The following is a 15,800-nucleotide window of genomic DNA, read 5'->3' on the forward strand; positions in this document are numbered from 1 at the left end:
ACAAGTTATCTTCTGGACAAGTTATGAGAATAAGAATGATTTCGCTGACACTAAGTGAATAAAATTTAAATTGTTTCTTAAAGTAGGGTTGCTAATAATTAAGAGGCCCAATCACATACTAAATTTGGTGCTGCAATTTATAGAGATATACAAATGCATTTAGGTTATGGTACACTGTTCTGCCTGCACTGCATAAATGTGGACTCACTTAGCATTAAGAATCCAATGTTTTGCTTGCCAGGTCTACACAGTGTGATTCATACTAATTCCCATTTGTCAGTGTTTGGAAATACAAACAATAACAAGAAAATGTTCTTGAGTTCCCATATTCAAATCCCCTAAGAAACATAAGACAAATCTCATTCACCCGAAGGAACTGAAAACCAAGAACTGTGCTTTCTTTTACCCCTCAGGAGCATGTGCCAATGCAAAGCAGTCCTCAGACTCACTATAAAAGCCCAGGCCTCGCTGAGAGGCCTCATCTCCTTCTCATTAGAGCTTCCAGCAAAGCATGGCTGTCCTGCTGCTGCTCCTCTGCCTGGTGACATTTCCAAGTTGTGAGTGTTTCAGGGTTTCAGGAGAGGGACCCAGGCATGTCATCTATGTAATGTATGACTGATCATGATGTTGCTTGTGTCCAGGTGTCTTTTCCCAGGTACAGCTGAAGGAGTCAGGACCTGGCCTGGTGAAGCCCTCACAGACCCTGTCTCTCACCTGCACTGTCTCTGGATTCTCATTAACTGACAGTTATATGCACTGGGTTCGCCACCCTCCAGGAAAGAATCTGGAGTGGATGGGATTAATAAGGAATAATGGAGACACAAAGTACAGTTCAGCTTTCCAATCTCGAATAAGCATCAGCAAGGACACCTCCAAGAGTGAAGTCTTCTTAAAATTGAACAGTCTGTACACTGAAGACACAGCCATATATTACTGTGCCAGAGACACAGTGAGGAAACTCCAATTTGAGCACACACAAAAACCTCCTTATAGAGATATCTGGGACCAGCAGAGGGCACAAAGAACCAACAGGGATTCCTGAAAACCAAAAGTAAAGTTCTGTTCAGAGGCTAAGAAGTTCAGAAATATGCTTCATGGCCTTGAGTTTTAAGATCAGATCCTATGGTTTTGTCTTCCACCCCTCTGAGGCCCCGCTCATTTGTCATATTCAAATTTCTATGTGTATATACATTCGATCAATTTTTTCTACATACCCTCTATGTTTTCCAATTGCTTATGATTACCATAAAGAATGGCATGCAATTTAATATATTTTGTGTTGTGGTGTGTGTTTGTGTGTGTGTGCCAATTAAGATTTCAAAAGAAGTTTGAAATTGTGACACTTGTTGACTTAAACTTCAGTGTAAAGCTGTGGAATTTTGAATATTTTGTAACTTATTCTTTTTGTTTTTGCATGTGATGGAGAAATTGCAGCTTCTCTGTCAAATTGACTTTCCAAGGGAAATATACAATATTTTCTTCTTCTAAACCAAGAAAACTTAAAAGAGTACACTTGGTTATAATTTGTGAAAAGTTATAATTTAAACATCTTGTCAAAAATTATTTTGCACCTTAATTCTCAAGGAATTATTCCTCTGTATGTATATTTGCATGCTCTCAATGTACAAAATTCTCAGCCACCAGTGTACACAGTCCAGCTGGTGTAAGCTCCACTCATGCTTCCAAAATTCACCATCCCTTCTCATAGAACTGGACCTTGCCAGTTCTCAGTCAATCAGGCTAGTGGTCTTAGATAAACTGTATGATCCTGGTACAGACATGGAAAATGTTAAAATAAAATTCAAAAGTGCCTGGTAGCTTCAAATCTGACATTATATTTTCCAACTTAATATCATATTATTAGCATTCTTACTATTTAGTTGTTTGAGTGATTAATAAGCTTATTCATTATTTACTTAATGGTAAAATTTAAACTTTTGAGTATTCTAATTTATTAGAAAGATGCCATAAATTTGGTAAATAGTTAATCCATATTATAGTAATGAAATTAAGAGTATAATAATTATGTGATATACAATTTACTTTACATTTTAGATTTAAAGTTTAAATAAAGTAACCCATAATCTTATAGTGTAAAATTGAAATATGGATTTGAGTTGACATTTAACAAGAATCCTCAGTGGATCACTGTGTGAGTTAGCACCACCAACAATGTTTTGGTAATGGGTTCATTTTTTTCCTGTCTACATTTATAGTACCATGAACTACTCTTTATTTTACTTAAATGAAGATAAAATGTTTGTATTCTGACTGTGTTAGAGTCTGTGTTTCTCTGACAGTCCTAGAAGATAAATAAGGGAATTGTTCTCAAGGCACAGGATCCATAGGAGATCCTGTCCCTAGAACTAGATCTGCCTAGTGCTTCTGAAGAGCTCAGGTTCCATGAGAAGTGGAGGATGTGTGCAACACAAGAGTCACGGTGTTAGAGCTGTTGAAGAAAAAGGATCATGATGGGGTTGACTTAAGTGTTTATGGATATTATCTAATTTTCAAGGACTTAAGTTTGTAATGGAAGGGAATCGCTGCTGGTGAACCAGAAATTCATAAGAACATTAAGAGTTGGAGGCCTTTAATGTTCTAAGATGATGGATTTTACATATTTGCAATGTAATTTTGTCAAACCTTCACTCAAAATGTTCCTCCCTGTTTCCCTATCTCTGGCCAACCCTATATAATTTCCTAACAAATTCAGGTTCTCTTTCTTCACATAGTCAACTTGTTAACACTGACCAAATTCCTGTGAGTGTGGAGTCACCCAATGGACAATGGCAACCAAGAGTAGCTACATCCCCACATAAAATTTCTCTCCATCCATCAGCAGCAACTGTTGAATGCAGAGACTATGACTGTTCAGTACTAAGAATAAGCAACTGTGTGAGACTTTATTCACAGATAGAATGATTATATCAAGATTTACACATGATCTACCTCCCTGTCCCTCCATATCCTTCCCACCTAGGCACAAGGTTTTAGCTTCTTACCCTATAATCTATTCTGACAAAGCATCAAGTTCTAAGGCCCAAAAGGATCCAAGGAAGGAAGATGGATACTTGTAGGAATGAATGCTATAAAAGAAACTAAGCAAGCTGTTGTAACTTATGGCTTGCATTCCACATTTGTTAAGGAGATGATAAAGACATGGTCTTCTAGCATTAAAGCAATGCCACATGCTTGGATTCAGTTAGTTTCAGCAGTCCTGGATGATAGGCCTCAATTAATGTTTAGAATTTATTTCAGAAAAGAAGCAAAAATATTGGAACAACAGGAAAAAGCAAAAGGCCTTGAGACTTCCCAACATCAGTTTCTCGGTGAAAGCACTTATGCTGACCCAGAGGTTCAAGCTCATTATGATGAACAAATCTTGTCCCTATGCCAGAAAGCAGTCTTAAATGCTTGGGACAGGATTCAAGAACTAAGAAAATGAATCATATACCAGGGTTAAGCAGGGCCAGAGAGTACCCTTTATTCACTTTTTATAATGATTAACTAATGCTGTACAAATAGGAGTAATGGACCCAGTTGCAAGATGAGTACTTACTGAATCTCTGCCTTTTGAAAATGTCAACTTAGAATGCAAAAATATACTTGGGCCTTTAAAGGTTAAATCAGCACCAATGGGTTAATGAATACTGCATACAATGAACACTGAGACATTCAACTATAATACTGAATCTTGGGTAGGAGAAGCAACTTCCAAAAGAATGAGGAGACATCAAAATGATAAATGTTTTAATTGTGGTAGAATAGGACATCTGAGAAGGGGTTGTAGGCAGGGAATTCCTAGGAATAGTATCTCCTCTGGGAATGACAAGAATAAGATGACTCACATTCAGGTATGTGTAGAAGGTGTGGCAAAGGCTGACATTGGACCAATGAATGAAGATCAACAAAAGACAGACAAGGCAACCTGATACCATTGGGAAACACTTTGGGGGGCCACTCTCAGGCCCCCAAGCCAAAAGTGGCCCAGTCATTCCTGGTAACTGTTCAAGACATGTCTCACCAAAAAAATTAAAAAATCCAGAGCCTTCTGTAAAAGACCATACTGTTCTAGATGATGGCATACACATGGAGCTTAAGTCAAAAATTATAATAGGAAATAGGAACTGTATATTTTGGCACATTTCTATAAATGATCTAAAACCAAAGCTTAGAGTGTGTATGAATGACATTTTAATTTTTGGCTTAATAGACATGTGTAGCATCATCACTACAGAATCTTGACATCCAAATTGGACTCTTCAAGAGGCAGACATGCAATTAATAGGAATTGAAACCATATCTTAATTAAACAAAGCACAGAATGGGTTGACTATGTTGGGCCAGAAGTTCAAAGAGGGAAGCTGAAAAGAAAACATTAGAAAGAATCAATGAGAAAAGGAGTTTGTTCTTTGATAAAATCAACAAAATAAGCAAATCCTTATCCAAACTAAACAACAAAAATAAAACAGAGATAAAATATCCAAATTAGCAAAATCAAAAATGTAAAGGGATACATAACAACAAACATAGAGAAAATCCAGAGAATTTGCAGGTCCTAATTCAAAAATCTACAAAATGGAAAAACTTGAAGGAAATAGACAATTTTCTGAATAAATGTGACTTTCAAAAATTAAATCAAGACCAGAGAAGCAAAATAAATTTACCCATAGCTGTTAAAGAAATAGAAACATTCTTCAAAAGTCTCCCAAACTAAAAAGATCAGTACACAATTGCTTCAGTACAGAATTCTACAGGATTTTCAAAGAACTAACACCCATATTCCTTGAATTGTTCCACACAATAGAAATAGAAAGAACATTGCCAAACCCTTTCAATAATGCAACAATTACCCTGTTACCCAGACCCTACAGAGGCATTAATAAGAAAGAGAATTACAGATGAAACTCACTCAAGAAAATTGTTGCAAAAATACTTCATATAAAATAATGGTAAATTTGTTACTTGGCTTTTCTAGGATCATGAACCACATGCTCAATATCCCTTTTTTTTACAGATAGTATCAACTTAAGAGTGAGTAAATACCATGATCATCTTTCTGGGTCGGTTACCTAAATTAAGATTTTTTTTCTAGTTCCATCCATTTGGATGCAACTTTCTTTTTTCATCTTTTAAAAATATGCGTTTACTTTTAATTTTTATTTTTTCTTATTAATTTTTTATTGATTTTATTGAGTTATACAGTTTTCTCTGGTCACCTCTCTTCCTTTTACCTCCCCTTCAACCCTCTCCTATAGTCCCCATGCTCCCAATTGATGTGGGAGTTTCTTCTGTCTACATGTTGCTTTCATTCGTTGAATAAAGAAACTGCCTTGGCCTTTTGATAGGGCAGCACTTAGGTGGGCAGAGTAAACAAAACAGAATTCTGGGAAGAAAGGCAGTGTGGCAGATGCCATGACACTACTGCCTGAGACTGATGCTGGTTAGAATCTCTCCTGGTAAGCCACAACCTCATGGTAATACACAGATTACTGGAAATGGGTTAAAACAGATGTGAGAGTTAGCCAATAAGCGGCTAGATATTATTGGCCAGGCAGTGTTTAAATTAATACAATTTGTATCTGATTATTTGGGGGTTACGCTAGATGAGTGGCAGGATGCAACCTGTTCCTCTTACTACGGATTGGCACCCAACATGGGACTCTCCTCATACAACAGGTTGGTGCCTCAACATGGTCGACTAACTCCACATAAAACCTGAGAGGGCATTAAAAGGAATCCTTACACAAATATATAGAGAGTTTAACACAGCTTTTTTGCTGTTTGCTGGCAGGGTGCCACAGAGAAATTTTCCCGACTCAGCAATAACAGCAGGAAAAAACCTGCACCATTTTAAAACATGGCTTCCTGGGCTGTACCACCAAACGCCAGCTATTAAGCATTTAAATGACATTTGTGGGCCTGGATGTTTGTGTGCTCACTGGGGTCAGGAATAAAGTAGCTGAGACCATGCCCATAGCTCAACACTTCCTTCCTGGACAGATGGTGGAATCAGGCTTGGGCAGGCAGGAGAGCATGGCACATTCCCACTGCCATACACAGAGAGGTTTCCAGGTTGTGAAGTGCTCTGCATGGCAGATTTGGCTATAAATCAGAAAGAAAGAGTTTATATGTAGCATGCTCATTCTCTGGGTTGAACTGCTGAGCACAGCGCCTTCCTGTTGGCCCCAGGGCTGGCAAAAAATGGTACATCCACTATTTTGAAACTGGAGAGAGGTGGAACCAACATCTAGAGCCTCTGCAACCAAGCTGTTTAGCATTTTTAAAGTTCTTCAAGACAATAGAGAATTAAAGAAAATGCAATAGGACAGATTCAGACCTAAAAGACCTCTAAATGGGTCATAGTGTTAAATAAAGTCATAGACTTGGGAAAGAGAAGAAACAGACTAAAAAAGGGTAAAGTCTTTAAAGATATAGAGTAAAGTAATAGAGTAAAAATAAGCCATGTAATAATGGAAAATTCACAGAGAGTCTGAATTCTACATATTATTGTATTTTGCTTAAAATTTTTGACTGAGAAGGAGCTAAGTACAGAGAGACATTTCACTGTGTGGGCTAAGCTAAACCAGCATGTATATTATAAAGGTATAATGACTTCAAAATTTGGGTGTAAGAATGATACTTTGGAAAAAAGTTTTTTCTTTTGTTTTCACAAAAGATGAGAACCTGAGGATTTCCTCCAGACAAATATGGTATGATAGACAACACTCTTCTGAAAGGTTGCCATAAACGCCCTCAGAAAATTCCTTTACTCAACTGCCGACTGAGATGAACCTAGCATACAGGATACACCATGAAAGACCTGATTAACAGTACCCTCATACAGTACGAAGCAGTTTGAGAGAAAAAAAATGTGCCCATATTCCCAAATATTGTTCATAAATGTTCTTATACATCTAAATAATTTGCATTGGTATAAATCTTGATTTATTGATATAAATTTAAGGTCAATTTTGTTATATGTATATATATATTTCTGATCTTGATTAAGGTATTATGTTTGTGTAGTTCATTTTAAAATGTAATGTATAATTAATAAATATAGTTTAATAAATAATCATTTATAATAGTCAAGTTTGTAATCATGTTAGTTAGATTTTCTAAATTGGCATATATATATATATATATATATATATATATATGTCAGATAGGTATTCTACATATATTTCAAAGACTACAGAATATGGCATTTAAAATGTTTTAATAAATTAGGGCTTTTCATGACAATGAAACAAATCTGCTCCTGGCAGCCAGCACCAGCTACTTCAAGAGGAAGATGGGCATCGAAGAGACTCCTTATGGAGTTTGATAGCCATTTGGGCAAGAAACTGCTCTTGCCTGGACTGTTGCATAAACTGGACATAAAGAACCTGCAGAGAGAGGACTGCTGAACTTGCCTAAAGGTGAGATTATCCTTCAGGGTTTCTGATTCATGAAAGAGTCTGTAGGACATTCTACAGGATACAGAAGAAAGTGGTTGAACTCTCTTTGAAATTTCCTGTTTCATGAAAAAGTCTACTGGACACTATGGGCCTGTAGGCTAAAGATGGATGCTCCAATGGTACAGAATAACTTCGGGTTCAGGAAGCGAAATGTCTCTATCATTTCTAGTTTTGGAATCTGCTTACAATGTATTTTCTATTTACTTAGGTAATATTATATCCTGGAGTCTTTGAAAGAGTTAAAGAATGGATAATTATAGTTTTCCTTAGTTATGATAAAAGATAAAATAGATAAAAATTTGTGCCTGTAATTCTTGCTTGATAACTGTTTCTTTTTAATTAAATTATATATATTTTTTTTACAAATTTTCACCTCCTCCCCTTCCATCCCTTTCCCTCCCTTTATTCCACCTCCCCCTCCCTCTCCAGTCCAAGGAGCAGTCTGTATTCGCTGCCATGTTGGAAGTCCTATGTCCTCCCCCTTCCATCCAGGTCTAGGAAGGTGAGCATCCAAACAGACTAGGTTCCCAGAAAGCCAGTACATGTAGTAGAATCAAAACCCAGTGCCTTTGTCCTTGGCTTCTCAGTCAGACCTCCTTGTCAGCCACATTCAGAGAGGCTGGTTTGATCACACGCTCCAGCAGTCCCAGTCAACCTGGCCTTGGTGAGCTCCCATTAAATCAGTCCCATTGTCTCAGTGAGTGGATGCACCCCTCGCGGTCCAGACTTCCTTGCTCATGTTCTCCCTCCTTCTGCTCCTCATTTGGATCTTGGGAGGTCAGTCCAGTGCTCCAATGTGGGTCTCTGTCTCTATCTCCATCCAATGCCAGATGAAGGTTCTATGGTGATATGCAAGATATTCATCAGTGTGGCTATAGTAAAGGGCCATTTCAGGCCCCATCTACTAAGCTGTCAAAGGAACTAGCTGGGGACATCTCCATGGATACCTGGGAACCTCTCTAGAGTCCAGTCTCTTGCCAACCCTCAACTGACTCCCTTAATTAAGATATATACTTCTCTGCTCCTATATCCACTCTGCCTTCATCCCAACTGTCCCATTCCCCCAAGCTCTCTGCATCCTCCCCTTCTCACTTCTCTCTCCCCATCTCCCCTTATCCCCATCCTACCCCCACCCCCAAGCTCTCAATTTTTGCCTGACAATTTTGTCTACTTCCAATATCCAGGAGGATAACTACATGTTTTTCTTTGGGTTCAACTTCCTATTGACTTTATGAATCTGATAAAGTCCCTTAAACAGGATTTGAAAAACTCCCTTAAAAAATGGATGAGAAGAATAACAAAAAGTTTGAAGAAATGAGTAAATCTGTAAATGATACCCAAGGAAATCAAGAAAAAAACAATCAAACAGAAAATGGAAACAGTTCAAGACTTGAAAACTGAAATGGAGGAAATGAGGAAAACACAAACAAAGGGTCAGCTGAATATGGAAAATCTAGGTAAACGAACAGAGACTACAGAAACAAGCATAACCAACAGAATACAAGAGATAGAAGAAAGAATCTCAGATGTTGAAGACAGCATAGAAAAAATAAATGCACTGATCAAAGAAAACAGCAAATCCAACAAATTCTCATCACAAGACATCCAGTAAATCTGGGACACAATAAAAAGACCAAACCTAAGAATAATAGGGGAAGAAGAAGGAGAAGAATTACAGCTCAATGGCCCAGAAAATATATTCAAAAAATCATAGAAGAAAACTTCCCCAACCTAAAGAAAGATATCCCTATGAAGGTTCAAGAAGCTTATAGAACACTGAATAGACCGGATCAAAAAAAAATCCCCAATTCCCCTCGACATATAATAATCAAAATACAAAACATACAGAATAAAGAAAGAATATTAAGAGCTGCAAAGGAAAAAGGTCAAGTAACTTATAAAGGTAAACCTATCAGACTTATATGGAAACCATGAAAGCCAGAGGTACTGGATAGATGTACAGCAGAAACTAAGAGACCATTGATGCAAGCCCAGACTACCATAACCAGCCAAGCTTTCATGCACTATCAATGGAGAAAACAAAATATTCTAGGATAAAAACAAATTTAAACAGTATGTAGTCACAAATCCAGCCCTACAGAAAGTAATAGAAGGAAAATCACAAACCAAGGAGTCCAACAATGCGCACAATAACTCAGACATCTAGTGACCCTTCACTGGTACAACTCAAAGAAAAGAAACATACACACTCTTCTAAAAAAATGGAGTTAACAACCACTGGTCATTAATATCACTTAATATTAATGGACAAAATTCACCTATAAAAAGGCACAGGCTAAGAGATTGGATATGAAAACAGGATCCAACATTCTGCTGTTTACAAGAAAGACACCTCAACCACAAAGACAGACATCTACTCAGAGTAAAGGGTTGGGAAAATGTTTATCAAGCAAATGGACCTAAGAATCAAGCAGGTGTGGCCATACTAACTTCTAACAAAATTGACTTCAAACTGAAATCAATCAGAAGAGATGGAGATGGACATTTTATACTCGTAAGAGGGACAATTCATCAGGATAAAGTCTCAATCCTGAATATCTATGCCCCTAATATAAAAGTGCCCACTTATATAAAAGAAACATTACTAGAACTCAAGGCAGCCATCAAACCACACACACTAATAGTTGGAGACTTCAACACTCCTCTCTTACCAATGGACAGGACAATCAGACAGAAACCTAACAGAGAATTAATGGAGGTAATGAATCAAATGGACTTAACAGACATCTATAGAACATTCCACCTAAATAGGAAATAATATACCTTCTTCTCTGCAGCTCATGGAACCTTCTCGAAAACTGACCACATACTCGGTAACAAAGCAAACTTCCACAGATACAAAAAATATTAGTAACCACCTGTGTCTTATTGGGTCACCATGGAATAAAGTTAGAATTTAAAATAATTCTACCCCCAGAAAGCCTACAAACTCTTGGAAGCTGAATAGTCAACTACTGAATCACCCCTGAGTCAGGGAAGAAATAAAAAAAGAAATTAATGTCTTTCTTGAATTCAATGAAAATAAAGACACAACATACCCAAACCTATGGGACACTATGACAGCGGTGCTAAGAGGAAAGTTCATTAAAAAAATGAAGAAAGCTCACTTTAGAGACTTAACAGCACAGCTGAAAGTTCTAGAACAAAGAGAAGCATAATCACACAGGAGGAGTAGAAGATTGGAAATAATCAAACTGAGGGCTGAAATCAACAAAGTAGAAACACAGAAAACAATCCAAAGAATCAATGAAACAAAGAGGTGGTTCTTTGAGAAAGTCAACAAGATTGACAAACCTTTATCCAAACTAATCAAAAAACAGAGAGAAAACCTGCAAATGAACAAGATCAGAAATGAAAAGGGGGACATAACAACACACACAGGAAATTCAGAGAATCATTAGGTCTTATTACAAAAGCTTACATGCCACAAGGTTGGAAAATGAAAAGAAATGGACTTGTTTTTAGATAAATACCATTTACAAGATAACTGTTTTGTTATATGTAATTTACTATGTTAAAATGAAAGCCTTTCTTTTTTGCTTAAACAGAAAAAGGGGAAATTATGTAGGAGGTTCTTCTGTCTATGTGTTGTTTTCATTGGCTGAATAAAGAAACTTCTTTGGTCTTTTGATAGGACAGCACTTAGGTGGGCAGAGTAGACAGAATAGAATGCTGGGAAGAAGGGCAGTGTGGCAGATGGGCTGACGCTCCTTTCTGAGGAGACTGGTTAGACTGGTTAGAATCTTTCTGGGTAAGCCATGACCTCATGATGATACACAAATTACTAGAAATGGTTTAAAGAAAGATGTGAGAGTTAGCCAATAAGAGACTAGAGATAAATGGCCAGGCAGTGTTTAAATTAATACAATTTCCATGTGCTTATTTCAGGGATTTAGCTAGCTGGGCAGTGGGCTATGGCCTGCTCCTCTTACTAAACCCAATTTACTGAGGAGATCTTGTCTTGTTCTACTTTCCATGCAGATTAGATCCATATCTGTCTCTCATAGGGTCCTCATTGCTTTCTAGTTTATCTGGGATTGTGAGTTGTAGGTTTGTTTTATTTGATGTATGTTTAAAAGCCACTTATTAGTGAGTACATATGATATTTCTCTTTTTGGGTCTCAGTACCTCACTTAATTGATGTTTTGTAGATCCATCAATTTGCCTGCAAATTTCAAGATGCCAAAATTATTTTCTGCTTTGTAGTTCTCCATTGGGTAATTGTACCACATTATCCTATTCCATTCCAATGTAGAGGGGCATTTAAGATGTTTCAAGTTTCTAGCTATGACAAACAATGCTGCTGTGAACATAGTTGAGCATTTGAGCATCCTTTGCATATATCTGCAAAGGTGGTATCGCTGGGTCTTAAGGAAGTTTGTTTCCTAATTTTCTGAGACACCACCATACTGATGTATAAAGGAGCTGTACCAATATGCACTCCCACCAGCAATGTAGGAATGTTCCCTTTACCCCATATCCTCTGTGGTATAAATTGTCTTCAATGTTCTTAATCTTGGCTATGCTTGTAGCTGTAAGATGGAATCTTAGCATTGTTTTGATCTGCATTTCTCTGATGGCTCAGGATGTTGAGAATTTCCTTAAGTGTCTTCCAACCACTTGACATTCCTCTGTTGAGAGTTCTCTGTTTAGGTATGTACTCCATTTGTTATTGGATTGTTTGTTCTATTGATGACAAATATTTGGAGTTCTTTATATAATTTATAGATCAGTCCTCTGTCTGACATGGGGACAGTAAAAATCTCTTCCCATTATGTAGTCTTCCATTTTGTCTAGTTACCATGTCCTTTACTTTACAGAAGCTTTTCAGGTTCAGGAAATCCTATTTATTAACTGTTTTTCTCAGTGTCTCTGCTACTGGGGTTATATTTATGAAGTGGTGTCCTATGACAATGCATTCAAGTGTACTTCCCATTTTCTCTTCTATGAGCTTCAGTGTGGTTGGCTTTACGTTGAGGTCTTTGATCCATTTGAACTTGAGTTTTGTGCATGGTGAGAGATATGGACCTATGTTGATTCTTCTACATGTTGATATACAGTTATGCCAGCACTATTTGCTAATTACACTTTCTTTTTTCTAATTTATATTTTTTGCTTTTTTATCAAAAACCAGGTGTTTGTATGTGTATGGATTAGTAACTGGGTCTTTTTTAGATTAAATTCTATTGAACCTCCTCTATGTTTTTATTCCCATACCAAGGTGCCTTTAATACTGTAGTTCTGTATGAGTAGAGTTTGAAGTCAGGGATTGTGATACCTCCAGAAGTTTCTTTATTATACAGGATTGCTTCAACTATCCTGAATTTTTTGCTTTTTCATACAAAGTTGAGTACTTTTCTTTTGAGTTCCATGAAAACTTTCGATGGGATTTAGATAGGCATTACATTGAATCTGTAGATTTCTTTTAGTAAGATTGCCATTTTTACTATGTTAATTCTACCTACCCATGAACATGGGAGATCTTTCCATTTTCTGATGTTTTCTTCAAGTTCTTTCTTTAAAGATTTATAATTCTTTGCATACAATCTTCCACTAGTTTGTTTAGTTATTCCAAGTTATTTGTGGTTATTGTGAAGAGTGATGTTACTCTGATTTCTTTCTCAGTCTTTTTATCATATGTGTAAAGGGGGGATATGATTCTTTTGAGTTAATCTTGCATCCTGGTACATTACTGAAAGTGCTTATGAGTTGTAAAAGTTCATTCATAGAATTTTGGGGGTTACATATGTAAACTATCATATCAGCAAATAGTGGGAGTTTTACTTCTTTTTTATGGTTTATTTTTTTATATTTAAAAATTTCCATCTCCTCCCCTCCTCCTCCCCCTTCCCTCCCCTCCTTCTCCCCCTTCCCTCCCCTCCTCTCCACCCATACCTCCCCTCCCTCCCTCTCAAGGCCAAGGAGCCATCAGGGTTCCCTACTCTATGCTAAGACCAAGGTCCTCCCAACTCCCCCCAGGTCCAGGAAGGTGAACAACCAAGCTGAGAAGGCTCCCACAGAGCCCGTCCATGCAGAAGAGTCAGAGCCCAGCGCCATTGTCCTTTGCTTCTCAGTCAGCCCCCTATGTTGGCCACATTCAGAGAGACAGGTTTTGTCGCATGATCCATCAGTCCCATTCCAACTGGAGTTGGTGATCTCCCATTAGTTCTGGCCCACCGTCTCCATAAGTGAACGCACCCCTCACATTCCTGACTTTCTTTCTCATGTTCTCTCTCCTTCTGCTCCTCATTAGGAACTTGGGAGCTCAGTCCAGTGCTCTAATGTGGGGCTCAGTCATTTTCTTCATCTATCGCCAGATGGAGGTTCCCTCGCAGTCCTGACTTTCTTTCTCATGTTCTCTCTCCTTCTGCTCCTCATCAGGACCCTGGGAGCTCAGTCCAGTGCTCCAATGTGGGGCTCTGTCATTTTCTTCATCTATCGTCAGGTGGAGGTTCTATGGTGATATGCAAGAAATTCATCAGTATGGCTATAGGAACTGGCCTTTTCAGGCTCCCTCTCCTCAGCTGCCCAAGGAACTAACTGGGGGGCATCTCCCTGGAAACCTGGGAACCCCTCTAGGGTCAAGTCTCTTGACAACCCTCAGGTGGCTCCTTAAATTAAGATATATGCTTCCCTGCTCCCATATCCACCCTTCCTGTATTCCAAGCATCCCATTCCTCCGAACTCCCCTCATTCTCCCCTTCACACTTTTCTCTCCCCATCTTCCCTTGACCCAGTCGCGCCCAACCCTCAAGTTCCCAATTTTGCCTGGCGATCGTGTCTACTTCCAATATCCAGGAGGATTACTATATCTTTTTTTGGGAGTTCACCTTCCTATTATCTTCTCAAGGATCCCAAATTTATAGGCTCAATGTCCTTTAATTATGGCTAGTAACCGATTATGAGTGAGCACATCCCATGTTCATCTTTTGGGGTCTGGGTTACTTCACTCAGAATAGTGTTTTCTTTTTTTTTTTTTCTTGGTTGAGTTTTTTTTCTCATTTTTTTATTCAAGATTTCCATCTCTTCCCCTTCTCCTCCCCCTCCCTCCACTCCCCTCCACCCACACCCCGACTCCACCAGTCTCCAAAGACAAAGAGTCATCAGGGTTCCCTTCACCATGTTCAGTCCAAGGTCCTCCCAGCTCCCCCTAAGTCCAGGAAAGTGAGCAACCAAACTGACAAGGCTCACAGTGAGCCCGCCCATGCTGTAGAGTTCATGTTCATTGCCATTGTCCTTGGTTTCTCAGTCCTCCTCCACCGTCAGCCACATTCAGAGAGTCCAGTTTGGTCCCCTGTTCCATCAGTCCCACTCCGACCGGACTTGGTGGTCTCCCGTTAGATCTGTCCCACCGTCTCAATGGGTAAAAGCACTCCTCGTGGTCCTGGCTTCCTTGCTCATGATCTCCCTCCTTTTGCTCCTCATCAGGACTTTGAGAGCTCAGTCTGGTGCTCCTATGTGGGGCTCTGTCATTTTCTCCATCCAATGCCAGGTGAAGGTTCTATGGTGATATGCAAGATATTCATGAGTATGACAATAGGATCTGGACATTTCTGGCACCCTCTCCTCAGCTGCCCAAGGAACTAGCTGGGGGCGTCTTCCTGGACACCTGCGAACCCATCTAGAGGCAACTCTCTGCCAACCCTAGAATGGCTCCCTTAACTAAGATATATAATTCCTTGTTCCCATATCCACCCTTCCTATATCCCAACCATCCTATTCCCCCAAGCTCTTCCCATCCTCCACTTCACACTTTTCTCTCCCCATCCCCCCAACCCTGCATCCCCACAACCCCCATATTCCCATTTTTTGTCCAGCAATCTTGTCTACTTCCAATATCCAGGAGGATAACTATATGTTTTTCTTTGGGTTTACCTTCTTATATAGCTTCTCTAGGATTTTTTATGAATTATAGGCTCGATGTCCTTTATTTATGGCTAGAAACCAATTATGAGTGAGTACATCCCATGTTCATCTTTTTGGGCCTGGGTTACCTTGCTCAGGATGGTGTTTTCTATTTGCATCCATTTGCATGCAAAATTCAAGATGTCATTGTTTTTTACCTCCGAGTAGTACTCTAATATGTATATATTCCACACTTTCTTCATCCATTCTTCCACTGAAGGGCATCTAGGTTGTTTCCAGGTTCTGGCTATTACAAATAATGCTGCTATAAACATAGTTGAACAAACGCTTTTGTAATATGATTGGGCATCTCTTGGGTAAATTCCCAATAGTGGGATTGCTGGGTCCTGGGGTAGGTTGATCCCAAATTTCCTGAGAAACCTCCACACTGCTTTCCAAAGCGGTTGCACA

General features: G+C 38.7%; 1 gene segment (V, D, J or C); it reads left to right on the forward strand.

The window, feature by feature from the left end:
* The first annotated feature begins 511 nt into the window (after positions 1-511).
* The window catches only part of LOC119819860, a 719,441-nt gene continuing 704,152 nt past the window's right edge, over positions 512-15,800 (forward strand). Inside the window, 2 exon segments of the C gene segment in view lie at positions 512-557; positions 642-949. Of these exon segments, the coding sequence occupies positions 512-557; positions 642-949 (354 nt within the window).

This window comes from Arvicola amphibius, chromosome 7 (genome assembly GCF_903992535.2).
Source record: "Arvicola amphibius chromosome 7, mArvAmp1.2, whole genome shotgun sequence".
NCBI classification, from domain to species: domain Eukaryota; kingdom Metazoa; phylum Chordata; class Mammalia; order Rodentia; family Cricetidae; genus Arvicola; species Arvicola amphibius.